This window comes from Chaetura pelagica, unplaced genomic scaffold (assembly GCF_000747805.2).
Source record: "Chaetura pelagica isolate M959 unplaced genomic scaffold, ChaPel_1.0 scaffold99, whole genome shotgun sequence".
In the NCBI taxonomy this organism is placed as follows: Eukaryota; Metazoa; Chordata; class Aves; order Apodiformes; family Apodidae; genus Chaetura; species Chaetura pelagica.
Genome location: NW_009954539.1, coordinates 2,448,026 through 2,463,648, shown reverse-complemented (window position 1 = coordinate 2,463,648; position 15,623 = coordinate 2,448,026). Strand labels below are relative to the sequence as shown.

The following is a 15,623-nucleotide window of genomic DNA, read 5'->3' as shown; positions in this document are numbered from 1 at the left end:
AGCAGGAAAGCCCATAGAAAAGGGCTGTCAGGTGTAACACTTTGTGCTATATTGCATATTATTATTTCCAGAATTGATGCTTTGCTTCTAAACTGCTGAGTAAAAGAAAACAAAAAAACTCTTTTTGTTTTCCTTTGATGCAGCAGTGTTATAAATGGAAACATGTAAACGAATTCTCTAGCTAGCCCAGTAATAAATCAATTCCTGTTCTAGAGCAGTGGAATGTGAAATATCACTCATTGTCCCACACTCTGGGACAGCTTTGCGTGAAGGTCATAGTCACTCGTATTTAAGGAGCCTGCAGGGAGCAATATGAAAAGTCATTGTGTGCTCTCTTCTTTCTATTTTTAGCACTTGTTAGAGAGATCAATTTTAGTTAAGTGCAGTGGCTGTTTTAAAATAGTGTTGCAGTTCTCAGCTGGGCATTTACTATGTTTAGAATTTCATTCAAAAATGCATCCCACCATAACTCGTGTCTCAGATGCACATCAGTAAAACGTGCTGCTGTACATCAAATAACACTGTCAGCCTCAGCTGAATTAATTATTTTTCATTCAAAAAACACTGTTAAAAAATGTAATTATGGCTTATCAGCTCTCAAAAAATATTCACTGGCACAGTTTTTTACATAACTCTGAATGTTGACTTCTGTGTCTTCACCTGGTGAGGAATTGTTGCTATATTAAATACACTGATTTGGTAAGATTAATATCTGAGGACCAGAAAAACTTACTTGCAGTAGTGAACAGTTTCTTTGTATGTCCTGAGTCCGAGATGAGTGATACTGATCTTCTTCACTGGGAATGTAAGATGCACCACTTGGACACAGACTCATGCTACTTCCCCAGTCCATGAATATAGATCATCTCCTTTCACAGTCCGTTGCCATAATCATCATGCACAAAATCAGAGACTAAAATTGTCCCTAGGCACAAAGGCAAGGAGATTTGCTCCAGAATTAAATGAATAGGCCAGAAGCTAGGTAACAGATTTGTCATGTGCTGTCTTTTTCCAAGCTCAGTTTTGGGAGAGGTTTGGGTTTTTTTGTGTTATTGGTTTGGTTTTTTTTCTTTTCAGCCTTGTGGCTGCAGTTGTGACTATCTGGCATCTCACAGATCTAACAGAAAAATTTTCCTTGTGCTGTGTGCCAAAGGAACCTGGCTTTTGGTCCTTCAACATTAAATTGAGATTGGTGAGGGTGCATTTACATCTTAGGGCATATTTAATTAAGTTTCTGGTTGATTGATGTATATTCTCACTTTCTGCAGGTGCAGAAATGGAGATTTAAGTGAGGTATTTAAAGAATGCTGCAGAGCAGTCAGAGGCAAGAACTGTGTCTGTGCCTGATTCTGATCCGACAGCCTGCAGTTTTTTTCAATGTATTACGAAAAAGTGTGATCATCAATCTCGTTGATGAAAAACACTTCCAGTGTCAAAAGAACTTCTAGTACTTTGAAGTGCTGATGAAGATACAAAGGCATTGCACTGAACTGGGGTGGTAGTTTGGCTGTTGGCCTGTCAGACCCAGGCTGTGTCTCTGCCTTGACCTGGCTTGGACCTAACTCTTTCCTACAGGAACACTTGCAGCCTACCCAGCTGCTGCCTAGTCTAGGCCCTCATGTCTTTTCCATAACATTTTATAACATAGTTTCATCCCACTAAGAGATACAGGAAAAAAATTTGAGACAAGTTTGTAAGGGGGGAAAAAGGGGAATCCCCAGTTCTAGGCTATGGATATACAGCAGGGCTGCAACTCTCAAAGAAAAGGCAGCTGTGTTTGCCATTTATTAGTGCAGGAGTTTGCAAACCGTCCTCTTGGCACTAGAATAAGCCCTTCCTTTTCTGGAAAGCAGTACTAACCCCCCCCTGTCTACCCCCCAACCTGCATATTTCTTCACTCCTTCTCCCATTGCCTCTTTCAAACCAGTCGTCCCCACCACCCATCTCCTGGGTGCCTTTCTCTGGGACCTCAGGTACCACCCTGGCTTCCCTTTGCCAATCTCAGCCCCTGCCTGATGCCCACACTGCAGTGCCCAAACAAATTGCCTTTCTCCTATGACTTTGATTCACAGATTGTGGCTCCACTGATGAGATCTGCACTACATAATAACACACAACAATCAGACAGCGTCTTGAGCACTTACCTGCTCCATGTGCTCCCCAGTGTGATTTTGCCCTCTGTCAGTTAGCACTCACCTCCACAATATCAGGTACTATTTGAAAACCAGTGCAGGCTGGGCACCATCTCCAGTAGCCTATATAGACAAATCTGTACCAGTTTCACTTCTCTCCATATTTCATAGTCCCTCATCAGCATTCCAGCTGGCTTTGCATCTCCTAAATGCCCTCAGGCAACACTCTAGGTCATGTAAAACACTTTTTTCATATTATGAAAGCACCATTCTGAAGTGTTACTCATGATAGCTCTTAGGTCCACGCTGGTACCTCTTAGGACACAAAGGAGACCCTGCAGCAGTTTGTGCCACCTGGCTGCTGGGTCTGTGAATGATTAGTGGTCAGAGGAGGGTCAGGGTTTCATTTATATCTCTAAGCAATTAAGATTTAGCTGTTCCTGTTGTGCTCTAGCTGAGCTGCTTGAGGAGGATGCATAGCTCCTACCCCTGCTCCACCATGGGTTTGGCTCACCCTTGAACTGGGAAGGAGAAAATGGGGATGAGCGGGATCCTGCCCAGGAAATGCTGCACACAGGGATTTCAAACCATGTCTTGCACTGCAAATTTTCTGTTTCTGGGTGTTTTCAGACTCATGTTTGTTCTTGCTGATCCAAAGGAAATGCTTAATACTTCATATGATTTCCAGAGAGGATTAGAAGGAAGTGGAGAGGAAGGCAGATGTGTAATAGATAAAATTTTCTATCTCTGTCCTTCCTATCTTCTCTCTTCTGTGGCTGCTTCTGCCCTTCTGTCCCCCTACCAGGGCTGCTGAGTGTAGAGAGCTTTCCCTCTGCCTTGTTCTTCTGGCCAGAGCAGGAACATGCCCTTCTGTAGTATTACTAATGGACTTCCAGAGAGAAACTCCTATTTTTTTTATGGCAGACCCATGCAATAGAGGTATTACATGGCATAGGTTGCATCTTTTCTGGCATAAAGGTGCACCCATACAAAAACCACTACTTACCTGCATCAAGTGTAAAACACTTGGATGAAGGGACTGTAAGTGGAAGGTATTTTTATGATGCTAATGACACGTTTAACACGGACTGAACAGCTCTGAGCCCATTAACCTCTGATCATGAGTCAGAATAAGGGATGAGGTATCAGTATCATTACCATTTTGACATTATTAATTAAGTATATGAACATACTTTTTGCTGAACAAAAGTGCCTCATTAAACAAGATGGACCATCAATGAAAGGTCATAGTACTGATTCACAAAGGGACAAAATCTCATGCTTTCATTTTGAATTCTGAGATATCATAGGTTGCTTTTGTGCTGTCCTTGTGATAGTCTTCCGTGTCCCCTGAGGCTGTAGGTTTGCTCCTAGTTAACTGGTCACAAAAGGTAGTGCAATGTAGGGCCTGAGAAGGTGAAGGAGGTGTCATCAGAGGCTGCTGAGTGAGGTGGCTGGACAAATGCTTGATTTTAACTACAGAAGTTGGTGAGTCTAAACTGCTAACTCAACTTGCTGCTCTTGGTTTGGGAAAACCTGTCTTATAAATGTAACTCAGTTGCAGTGATTCAGCCATTACTCCCCTGCCTTAACTGCTCAGATTTTTTTAAGGCTGGAGGTGTCATTGAAGAGGAAACAAAATAAACCACATAGAAAAAAGCAGAAGGGAAGGGGTAAACTTGACTGTATCAGTTGGATTTTTATTTTGTACTTATTATTGTGTACCTACCTTAGCATTTTTCTGCAAACGATGATCTTTAAGGTCCCTTCCAACCTTAGTGATTCTATGATTCTAATGGTTCCATTTAAGAAGGAGATACAGCTGCATGAAGTCCCATAGTTACTGTTGTCCTGTTCCCAGCTCAGCCATGAAAAGGTTTTCTGCAGTGTGAGACACAGTTTTGCAGGCATGAATAATCTTGAGTACAAAACTGAGTCTGCAGCTCATTTATGCTCAGAAATAACTCTATGCCTTAAAAACCTAATTTGCAAGTGCATCGCATTTTGATTTGCAAAGTGACATTAATTGCTGTTGCAGTTACTTGTGCCGGAGGCATCTGAATATTTTTCCTCGTGTCTGAACTTATTTCCACTGTTCTTTTTCAGCAGAAAGAGCCCTTCTGGGAAGGATTTGAACAGTAAATAATGTGGCATTTGAACTGGGATGATTATCTTTTAAGAGGGTAGTGAATCTGATTTACTCCATGGTGCTGGTGCAGGAGGAGAGGGCCCAGTGATGTCTGTGCACGGGGCTGCAGAGCTGCTTGTAGCTGACAGTGACCAATGGAGCCTCCAGTGCTGGATGGCAGCATTGACGTCAGCCCAGGGCTGAGAAATTAGCTGAAGCCTGCAGGGAAAATAGGCAGAGAAAAACCATATAATTTCTCAATGCAGCACAACCGAGCTATTTCTCTTTTTATATTTTAGCCTATCAGCAAGACCTGTAATGCTTTGCTCAATTTGGATTCAGAGGAAAGGTTGCCAAAAATAGAGCAGCTAAATGTCAACGTTAACGGTATCGCTGCGGTAAAATATTTCTCACAGCACAATGCCTGACTTTTAGCTATTGTTCACCAGTTGCCTCCTGTAAAAATGCAGTAGTCCTCTAGTCGCAAGCCACACAGTTTTATTTGGACCAGGAATTTGTCAGCATAAATACCACGTGAGCACAGTCCTAGAACTGCATGTGCTAATGCAGGGCCAAACCTGCAGCCACTTCCTCACATGAATTACTCTGCCACGAGGTGGCTAATAAATCCAACTTAGTAACTCAAGAAAACTACAAGTGCTTTAAGGTAGGGGCTGCCATTTCCTGCTCATTGTACAACATCTAGCACTGTTGGGTCCTGCCTGTGGTGCAGGCATTTAGGAGCTGCTGCACCACAAATACAGGTCATACAATCAAACATTCCAGGTTTGAGCTGGAAGAGGCCTTAAAGATCTAGTTCCAGCCCTCCTGCCATGGACACCTTCCACTAGCCCAGGTTGCCCAAAGCCCCATCCAACCTTGTCTTGAACACTTCCATGGATGGGGCAGCCACAGCTTCCCTGCGCAAGCTGTGCCAGTGTGTCAGCACCCTCACAGGAAAGAATTCCTTCCTAACACCTAAAATGGGTCAGCTAGGTATATTGGGACCTCACCTTCCTCATCTCAGTATATTTTGCAGGCAGTATGAAGTGGTTCTGGAGGAGTCTTGTGAAAATAAATAAATAAAATCCAAGCTATCAGGTCTCTGATAGAGAGTGGTCCAAGCATGTGGTCTCTGTAAAGCCTATTTGAATTCAACTGCAGCTTGTGATCTTGGAGAAGAGAATAATGACAAATTGTCCAAAGTGGGGAAGTGCATGATCTGGAATGGTTTCTAGATTATAGTGCTGCAAATGGATGTTTGTCACTTCTGAAAGACCAAGTCATCCTGCCAGAAATGTCACACTTGGAACTCTTTTCTTTACAGTCTTAAATTAATTCCTTGCAATTTATTAACTACATACTTAACATCCTGTGTACAATCCAAAACACGTGTACTACCAACAGACTGAATGCAGGACTGAAATTCCTGTCTAATCCTAATTTGCCTTTGTTTGCTTGTGGACTCTTGCAGGGAGCCACCTAAGCCATATTCTTCATCTTTGTGGGAGTACTGGGTGGAGGCTTAAATAAGGAATGTACATAGTTAGAAAATCTGATGGACTGATGAAGCATTTAGCCTGCTAGTGAGCATTTAGAGACTACTTTGTAATCTCATCTGTATAGACAGAATTTGTTACAGCCTCAGCTAAAGAGCTTTTAATCTCAAAATCCTTTTGGAGCAGATATATGCATTTTTTTTATTTCTGGAGCAATAGAAAGTGTCTGTTTGAAGGTGACCACTTGCAGAATCTAGTGAACTTTAAGTGAGCCTGGAGCCATGCTAGACTGAAATAAAACAACAACAAAAAGGAACAGCCCCAACCCAACAGGTGTGATATGACTTCAGACCAAAGGTTTGATAGGTTGGATTCCAGTCCCTCTTCTTAACCATTAACTTCTCATTTCTCTGTCCTCTTAATCCTTTTTTTCTCCAGTGCCATTGGCCACTAATATTGGTGCAAAACACCATTATAGACACCAGGTTATTTTATTATGCCTTACAGACTAGTGGTCACTGCCCCTGGGGGCAGGATTCCCAGAATCTGTTGAGGCAGCAGATGGAGCCTACCCATGCCTTAGGAGCAGCACACACTCACCTGCCTTACCCAGGTGCCAGTCCAAGAGTGCCATGGTCATTTCTGATCATCATATTTTGATCTAACTCTTTTTTTCTCTGCTTCCAGGAGAGAAATACGAGCTGCACGCAGGAACAGAGTCCACTCCCAGTGTGGTGGTGCACGTCTGTGACAGTGACATGGAAGAAGATGAGGACCCAAAGAATTCTCCAAAGCCAAAAATCATTCAAACTCGACGCCCTGGTCTGCCACCTCCTGTATCTAACTGAGCCTCTCCGGCAGAAGCAGCACTTCTCTCCTCCAGCACAGCTCTTGGGTTTTATTTGCTTTGTTTTGTTGAAAGGCAGCCATTGCCTTTTGAGTACCAGGACATAAAACTAATTTAAATCCCTTCTCAGTAATCAAGCCTATGTAATAAAAGGGCTAGGAAAAAGATCTTTGTATATGTAACCATATCACACACCAACTAACAGATTTTTCTGGAAAGGACAAAACAAGGCTGAAGAAGCAAGGGAGGGGTTCAATCTGAGGATTTTTTCACAGCTATAATTTGCATGGTGGATCCTCACTACCAGAGAGAAAGTTCAGGGGGGGCAGTTAGGCTGATATCAAGCTTGATATTCAAACTCCCAGAATAGTTGCTACTTCCCTTCACCAAGCAGCCTGCTCCTCTGACCTCAGTTGCCCAGCAGACCTTTGTCTTTGTCCTTTTCCTTTTTTTTTTTTTTTTTCCCTGGGGTGGGTAGGGCAGGGCAGGTTTTGTGTATTTGGTTTAATATACTAGCAGCTTGGTGGCCTTTTCACCCCCCCTTCCACCTACAGCTGTAGAGTACACCAGTCCTTAATGGTGGCAGGAATGTCAGACAGAGCTCTCTGGGCTGAAGGGAGAGGTAGGAGCTTGCTGAGGGTACTAAAGTCTTTCAGTCCTTCTCTCTAGAGGAGGAGGGAGACAGAATATCAATAGGGATTGCCATTTTATCTTCCATAAAGGGATGAGTGGTATTTCTCTCTGAGTTTGGGGAAGAAGGAGAAGCTAACTGACTGCTTGTTTAAGATGGGATTCATTGCTCTCTCATAGCTGTAAGATCCAGTAATGATACAGGCTGAATGCTTTCCTAGTGGTGTGTTAAATAGCCCTGAAACTGTTAGTAATTTACTTGTACATTCAGGTCTGTTCAGACCTTTTCCCTCCCCTTTTCCTGTGCTTTAAAGCCCTTTTTGAGCTGTATGCAGTTTGGGTTTGTGGAGGTGAGAAGAGGTTAGTTGGTGTTCTTTCTTTTGTTGGATTTTTCTCTTTTTTTTTTTTTTTTTCTCTCTTTTTTTTTTAGGCCAAAGAGAACAGGACCATAATTACACACTTGAAATTAGACTGCATGCAATCAAATCCCCTTTTTTCACTTTGTCCTGCATGTTTCTTTCACTTGCAATGTATACTGGGTTACAAAAGATGTTCTATGTTTTCATCATGTCTGACAGCAGACAAGATACTGGATTCCATGTCTGGCAGATCTTCCATGATGTTTTTTTGGTTTTTTTTTTAAATGCATACTTGTCATTTTGAGAACATATTTTCTAGACACGTGAGCTCAGACTTTGCATATATTTAAGCATGCGCTTAATTTATGCACATGAGTAGTTCCACTGAAATGAATACTGCAGAAAACTGAGCATATGTGTAAGATGAGGTGGGATTTTTAAGCTAATTAGGTGCAGCTGTACTCCCAAAAGTGACTATAAAATGGCACAGTGGGATTCCACAGTTTAAAATCCTTTACAAGTCAAAATATTTAAAACATCTTTGAAGCTCATTCTAGGATCTGAAAAGTCAGCTTAGGTTCTGTCATCAAGATCTTTATCATAAAACCTAATGATCTGGTTTCTGAGGGAGGGTTCCATTCCACAATCAATCAGCAGTGAAGCTAAAAGCTTCAGCAGTCACATTCCCCTCGCTGGGGGATTGGCTCTGCAGGAAAGCATATTGCTTTGCCAGTGGAGAGAGGAGATGCTATTCTCACATGCATGGTGAGGATGTCCTGAGAATGAGGACCTGACATTCTCATATGTTTCATTCTCTGACCACCACAGACCCCTTATATTCCTGTTGAGGTGTAGTGCTTTACTTAGCATATGTTAATAATAATGTGATACTTGTTACTGCATTATGGAGATCATTGTGTGTGTGTTCCACTAATAGAAACACATTAAATACAACAGAGACGGAAGAAAAAATGGGGCTTTAGTATCCTCATGATATCGGTGTAAGGTTGTCTTAAAGTAACTCCTTAGAGGTTTCACTTCAGTTATTTTTTCAGTGTTGCATTTAGAATTGGTTTAAATAAGGGAATTGTTACTCAGTGCCCTAGGACTATAACCTGATTCAAAACTGTTGTGGACCCCTTACAGTATTTCAGGAGTAACACCACTGTCTTTTTTTGAGAACATACAGAACAATGAGGTCCGTGGGTTTTAGACCAGTATAAACAGGCAGAGTAGGGTTTAAACTAAGATTTTTTGTTGATGGATGCTGTATGGAAGAATTTAGTGGTCACATCTGCAGCTGATGTAAGTGGTCAGAGATCACAGAATCATAGGGTTTGGAAGGGACCTCTGAAGATAATCAAGTCCAACTTCCCTGCTGCAGCAGGATCACCTAGGGCAGGTCACACAGAAAGGCATCCAGATGGGTCTTGAAAATCTTCAGAGACCCCGCAACCTCTCTGGGCAGCCTGTCCCCGTGCTCTGTCACCCTCACAGTGAATAAGTTTTTCTTCCTGTTGAGATGGAGCTTCCTTGATACTCTGGATTTTTCTACATGCAAAAATCTTGGAGGCTGAATCTAGTCCTTGTATCCATGTACTCAAATTTTGGAGACTTGGTTCTGAACGACAGACTTTGGCCTCAAATGATGCAATACTAGACTGCAAATGAAAGCATTGATCTTAAATGCCCTTTCTTCAAAGTGTATTTTCAGACAGATTTAAAACCAGGCCCCACTCAATGACTACTCTTTGTCTTTATAAAACTATGTAGTGCTACCCAGGAGGGGGTGGGACATGGCTCATTGATTAAAGCACAGAAATAGAAACTACAACCCTGAAAACTCAAAGCAGCCTGTTCTAACTATATTCAAAGCTAATATGTCAACTTTATATGATAAAATAACTTGTTATCATAGACAAATATTTCAGGTATTATAGAATAATGTCCCTATCATGAAAGTAACAGCATTTGTGACTCTTCAGAGAACCTGGTATTTTGCTGAAGGCTGGTTCTTACCTGGCACAAAAGAAAGGCTTCTTTCAAAAAATGCTGAGCATCTGGAAGAGTAACTGTCCCAGTTAATTTGGTCATTCAGAGGCAGAGCCCCAACCTCCTTCAGTGAGAATTTTCGTTTGTGAGTTCAGTCCCTCTGCCTTGTACTTTCCACAGGGTGTCTCTAATGCTTAGGTAGATTCTCTCATGTCATAATACGATAAATAAGGATGAAATCTCTGTGTTTCATTCCAGCATCTGATGCACGGTGACACAGATGACAGTCCTTTTAATTTCCTTTCCAAAGCAGGAGCTCATGGGAGCAGCTGGCAGCAATGCCCTCGGGCCCTCTGCTAAGTGGACCTTGCTCCTGCTGCTGGTTGGAAATTACAGAGGGAAATTAGGGAGTACAGTTGCTGTTTATGTTGCCCGCTGCCTGCTTGTCCTTTCTGACCTTGTCAGCTACAAAATCAAAATTCTAATGACTTCCTAAGTAAAAGCATGAAAACATTTACAATGCGTGGAGAAAGCGTATTTTGGAATCTGTTCTTTTGGAGCAAAGAATTTATGTGGCCTTGATTTTTATAATTAAGACAAGGTAGTACAGACTCCCCCCTTCCTAACACATACATGTGCACTCGAGTACACTTTGTTTTCAGCAAGAGAACAAGGCAAGACCATCCCTTCCTCAAACATAACAAGATGGTTACTACATACATAGATTTTGTAAAGTGCTTTACATTATAAAAATATGGCCCATGGATAAATTGTTTAACATTTACTTGATCCCAAATTGGGTGGGAGGGTTGGGTTGTTTTTATTTTGGTCTTTTTTACCCTCCTTCCCATTCGGCAACAGTGAAAATTGTTCTGCAAACTGTTCTGTGTACAGAGTAATGGACTGAACTATCTTGCCAGACTTGATTACAGCAGGATGTCTGAGCACTGTGACAGGTTATGTTAGCAGCATTTCTGTGATATTTTACATACTTTTGAAATACTCTATTTAGTCATATTTTATAGGATATTAAAAAGCGATCGGCCAATTAATCACTTTTACACTTGTATAATTCAGAGCTTAGTTTAAAAAAAATAAACATGGCAAACAGTATTTTTGTGTTCTGCTTCCATTGGCATTTTGAAAAGCAACATTTTGAAGAGTTAAACTATATTAATAAACTGACTAGTGTGGTATGCACCACTGCTCTCTTCACTGGTAGAACTGAAAATGCTTAAATGTGTGATATAGGCCAATATTGATTTCAGTAGAAACCAAAGGGGGAGGGGTAATACCTCTCTTATTGGCTGGATGTGCCATGTTCCATTTTCAACTGCTGTAGTTTCACAGTCATGTAAACTCACACTGGTTTGCTGTGGATTTGGCTGGATGTACACACAAAAAATCCAAACAAACAGCACAATCCCTGGTGAGCAAAAGCACCTCCCTGACTGCTGATGTGGTTCTTGCTGTGCTTTTGTAGCAATGGGTGAATACAGTGGGCATGAGTGCTTGAACAAGGAACATGGCATCCAGCTGCCATCCAGGCTGGGGAAAAAGTTTTCTTGCATTAATATTACAAAAATTGAAACTAACTGTTTGTGGTCTTGTCTCAGTTTGTACTGGATCTTTGAGAGGACTGGAAACCAGGCAATGAGTTTGCTGAGTAACTGTCTTGTGAAATTATTTTATCTGATGACTCAGATCTGCATTTGGAAAAAATGTTGGGTTTTTTTTGCTGGGTGCCTGGTATAAAAGACTCAGTTTCTCAAAGGCTGATTGTTTGTGATTCTGAAAATGAGATCCACTTCAGGAGTCTCACTGGAAACACAAGCTCTGAGCTCACAGATTCCTTTTGAAAAGACAGGCTTTAAACTCTGTGTTTTGATTAGAAAAAGTAGTAATAGCCATCTTACAGAGTCCTTTAGAGGTAAAATGTACTAGGAGGCCTGATCTATTGTTCACTGTTGAGCAACAAATGAGCTTTCCCCAACTACAGTGAAGTTCTTCCCTTGATCCAATTGAAATATTGCATCACCAACATGCTGATTGTGGCTCTTCCATCCTACTTGGCACTGCACACAGCACCTGGAAATAACCTTCAAGGCTTCAGTGCTGAATGGTAGAGAGCTGCATGTCCCAGAGGATCTCAAACTGATCCCTGGTTCAAGGACATGACTGTATGCTTATCACTGCAGTAAGCTGTACATTGAAATAGGCCATATTTATTTATATGGGGAATTTGTGCTTGCAAGTGATAAGGTGCAGCCTAACCCTGTGTGATACCGAATAAAAGGAGTTAGGAGTGTTCCTCCCAGGTGTGGCAGGAGCCTGAGGCTGCCCTGGCTCGTGCCTTGGTTACTCCCAGATGTGTTGGGCAGTGCAGCCCAGACACCAGCCCTGCAGCAGTTACCACCTCACTCCCTGATGATGGGCCCAACTCAGCACCTCACAGGGGTGAGAGGTCCTTCAGCATTTTACTGAATGATGAAATCTTCAGTCAGGTTGGGGTTGTTACAGGCAGAAGTCTGGAACAGCTTGCTTGAAGGGAAGGCACTATCTGTCACAGATCTGAAGAGCTGGAACAAACTTCCTCTGGAAGAGGGGATTTAAGGAGGTTGTTGTGGATATACTCATCAAAGTGTGTTGAGAATCTTGACTAGAATTATTTTTGTTCCTTCTTCAGTGGTAAACAGTTTACCACTAGACATTTAGCCACTTAAGACTTTCTCTCACATACTGGTATGAATGTAAGACCTTTGCATTTCCTTGATTCCCCTCTGCCTAAGAAATCATACTAAGTTCTGTTTTACCAAAAAAGCAAAAACCAGGTATGGACTAAAGTCCTAGAAAGACCCTCATTTATACTCATCTCTTGAATAACTAGTTATGCTAGCAAAAGAAACCCAAAAACCAAGCACTGCTTCTGTTTTAGCACATCATCTAGGGAGGTTTGGGGGCATACAGCAGCTTGAAATATTCCAGACTCCTCTTAAAAGGAGATTTTTTTCCTAATGTGAGCTGTGCTCTTTTTTAAATACATACAGACTGTGGCATTCAGGGGTAAAATTACAAGGCCAGAAGTGTTGTAAAAAGTTCCTTCCCACATTTCTGTTTGAAGTGTTGAGTGTATTTGCTTTGGCTTGGTGGGGAGGGAAGCCTGCACTGTTAGAGGCAGAACAGCAGCAGCACTCCTGATGGAAGGGCAAGAACCCTGAATGCCTCCACTGCAGAGATGCTCAGAAAACACTGAAAAATAGCCTTAACTTGTCTTTTCCCCTGTTGTCAACTTGTTCAGTTGCTACACAGAGATTCTGGGGCTGCAGTAAGAGTCATCCCTGGGTCCTTTTAATATAAGATTGTGTACTGACACAGTGGCTACGAAGCCCAGAATTTGGAACATTTCTTAGGGAGATTCCTACTGCAGTAAGGCTGGGAAAGCTGTGGAAGTGTGAGCAGCCTCAACGTTAAGGAAAGATAAAGATATTCAGAACTTTAAGATAGACTACAGAATTTAAATCCTTGTCCTGCTGCAGCAAGGCTGGGAAAGCTGTGGAAGTGTGAGCAGCCTCAACGTTAAGGAAAGATAAAGATATTCAGAACTTTAAGATAGACTACAGAATTTAAATCCTTGTAATTGAGAGCTGTATTAAGAAAGGCCCATTTGCTGTCCCTGAGTCAGGGGCTTCCTCATTCACCTGAGTAAGAGTATTTAGCAAGAAGGATTAAACTTCTGTTACACAGCAGAAAATCAGCCTTGTTTTAACAAATTACTGTAATTAATCATTTATCTAGGACAAGACAGTTGTGTCTGAATTAGTGTCACACAGATTTTTTCCCTTCACTATTTGTTTAATGAAAGTAAATGTTTTGAATCCATTTTAGAGCCGAGTTCTTGTTCAGAAACTTCTGAAAGAAATGCCATCTGTAATGACTGACAGATCTTTAAGTGTCAAATTTGGCAAGTTGTCCTACTGTGGGTAGCTGCAGAAATACTTCATGTATGTTGTTGTAGATTTAAAAACATAACTCATGTTTTCATTCAAGTGTCTGCATTTCTGACACAGATGTGACATATCTGTATATATTACAAATCAATACTATTTTTAACCACATATTTTGTACAAATATTCACATTAGCTCTGTACTTCAGTGAAAATCTATTATGGTATTAAACATTTTGGTGGAATTAGCAAACTCCTTGTCCATGCTTTGTTTCCATTTCATAACAGTTTTAAGCAGCCGAGCCACTTCTTACCTCCAAAGACAAATAATATTATCTCCAGCTATTTATAACAGTGACTTAAATCCATATACTCCTCTACCCTCTAGTGACCAATTTCAGCTACTGCAGAAGCGTGCAAGGGTACTGCTGTAGTTCCCCAAGCCTCCGGATCTGAGAGATGAGAAGCCAAAATTAAAGTTAAACCAACAATAAATGTGTTGTTTTTCCTTGCTAGTAACTTTTAGCGTGAGGCAGCACATTGATGTCGAAGGGCACACAGCTAGATATTTCAATATACAGAGATAAAATGGCTTTGTTTTTCTTTCTTTCTTTTTATCCTTTCTCCAGAGCTTCTGGTGTGGGTCAATGTCAGGAATCAGATTATGAACTTCGTGGTACAGCTGTGGCCTAGTTCAGCTTCTGTGTACAAAAAAACACATCCACACAGCTTCTACCTACCACTGCAGCAGTATGTGATTCCAGTTAAGTCTCCTATCTCTAACAGAACAACAGTAATGAAGGGGGGGAGGGAAATATTAGGACAATAATTAAAAAAGCCTTGTCTCCTACTACAATTCTTAGAGCAGGCATGAGGCAGAGGGAGGTATTACCCTTGCTTAAAGAAATTTAGGTATGATGACCAGACTCTGCCACCAGCTCAGAGATCTGGAGTCCATGAAGTCAAGCTGTAGCTTCACACAAAATGGAGGAGAAGGAGCCAGATCCTTCCCTGGGTCACAGCCTGTACACAGGTTGTATGTAACCTTGTTTTACCTACTTACCAATAATGTACAATGTGGGAGATGTGATGCCTCCAGTAGATTGTCTTCAGCATGGAAGAAGGTTCATCCCGTAATGGAGTAAGGAAAAAAAAAAAAAAAAAAAAAGAAAAATCCCCCCAATCTCACAAGTTATGTTTTCTTTACCTCATTCATTGTACCAGAAGGACACCTCCATCAGTACCACCTATTGAGTGATGACTAAGCAGCATGTTCCCAGGCACCAGGGAAAGTCCAAGGCTTTGCTACATGGCTACAAAGTGGGGTGAGGTCTGTGTACATACACGAGGCTTTGGAGCTCCAGACAGCACAGATCTTCAGCTGGTTACATTGGGAACCCAGCTCAGACTTCTGTTCCCCCTTCAGCAGTTCAGTTTCTAAGGGAACGAGGAGGAATAAACTGATTGTCCTCTTCAATCCAGGACATAGCTATGGGCCTTAAATAGCACAACACAGGAAAAAAACCAAAACCAAATAAATAAAAAACTGGAAAATCTAGAAATACAAGAGGAGAAAAAAAACAAGGCAGCCAGGACTTGCAGAAAAGTTCATTTTGCTCCTTGCCTTGGCAGTCACGTCACAGAATCACAGAATCCCAGGGGTGGGAAGGGACCTGGAAAGACCATCCAGCCCAACCCCCCTGCCAGATCAGGGGCACCCAGAGCACATCACACAGGAACGTGTCCAGGGGGGTTTGAATGTCTCCAGCAAAGGAGACTCCACAGCCTCTCTGGGCAGCCTGTCCCAGGGCTCTGTCACTCTCACAGCAAAGAAGTTCTTCCTGATATTCACATGGCACCTCCTGTGCTCCAATTTGCACCCATTGCCCCTTGTCCTGTCACTGGTCATCACTTAGAAGAGTCTGGCTCTGTCCTCCTGACACTCACCCCTTACATATTTGTAAACACTGATGAGGTCACCCCTCAGTCTCCTTTTCTCCAAGCTAAAGACACCCAGCTCCCTCAGCCTTTCCTCATAAGGGAGATGTTCCACTCCCTTAATCATCTTTGTAGCTCTGCGCTGGACTCTTTC

General features: G+C 42.0%; 1 protein-coding gene across 2 annotated transcripts in view; it reads left to right on the top strand.

The window, feature by feature from the left end:
* Window positions 1-6,607, top strand: part of RCAN2 (regulator of calcineurin 2) — a 70,192-nt gene extending 63,585 nt beyond the window's left edge. For both annotated transcript variants that reach the window (XM_010004894.1, XM_010004895.1), the window contains exon 4: window positions 6,447-6,607. In XM_010004894.1, coding sequence (XP_010003196.1) covers window positions 6,447-6,607 — 161 coding nt within the window. The remainder of the gene's footprint in view (window positions 1-6,446) is intronic.
* Window positions 6,608-15,623: the final 9,016 nt, after the last annotated feature.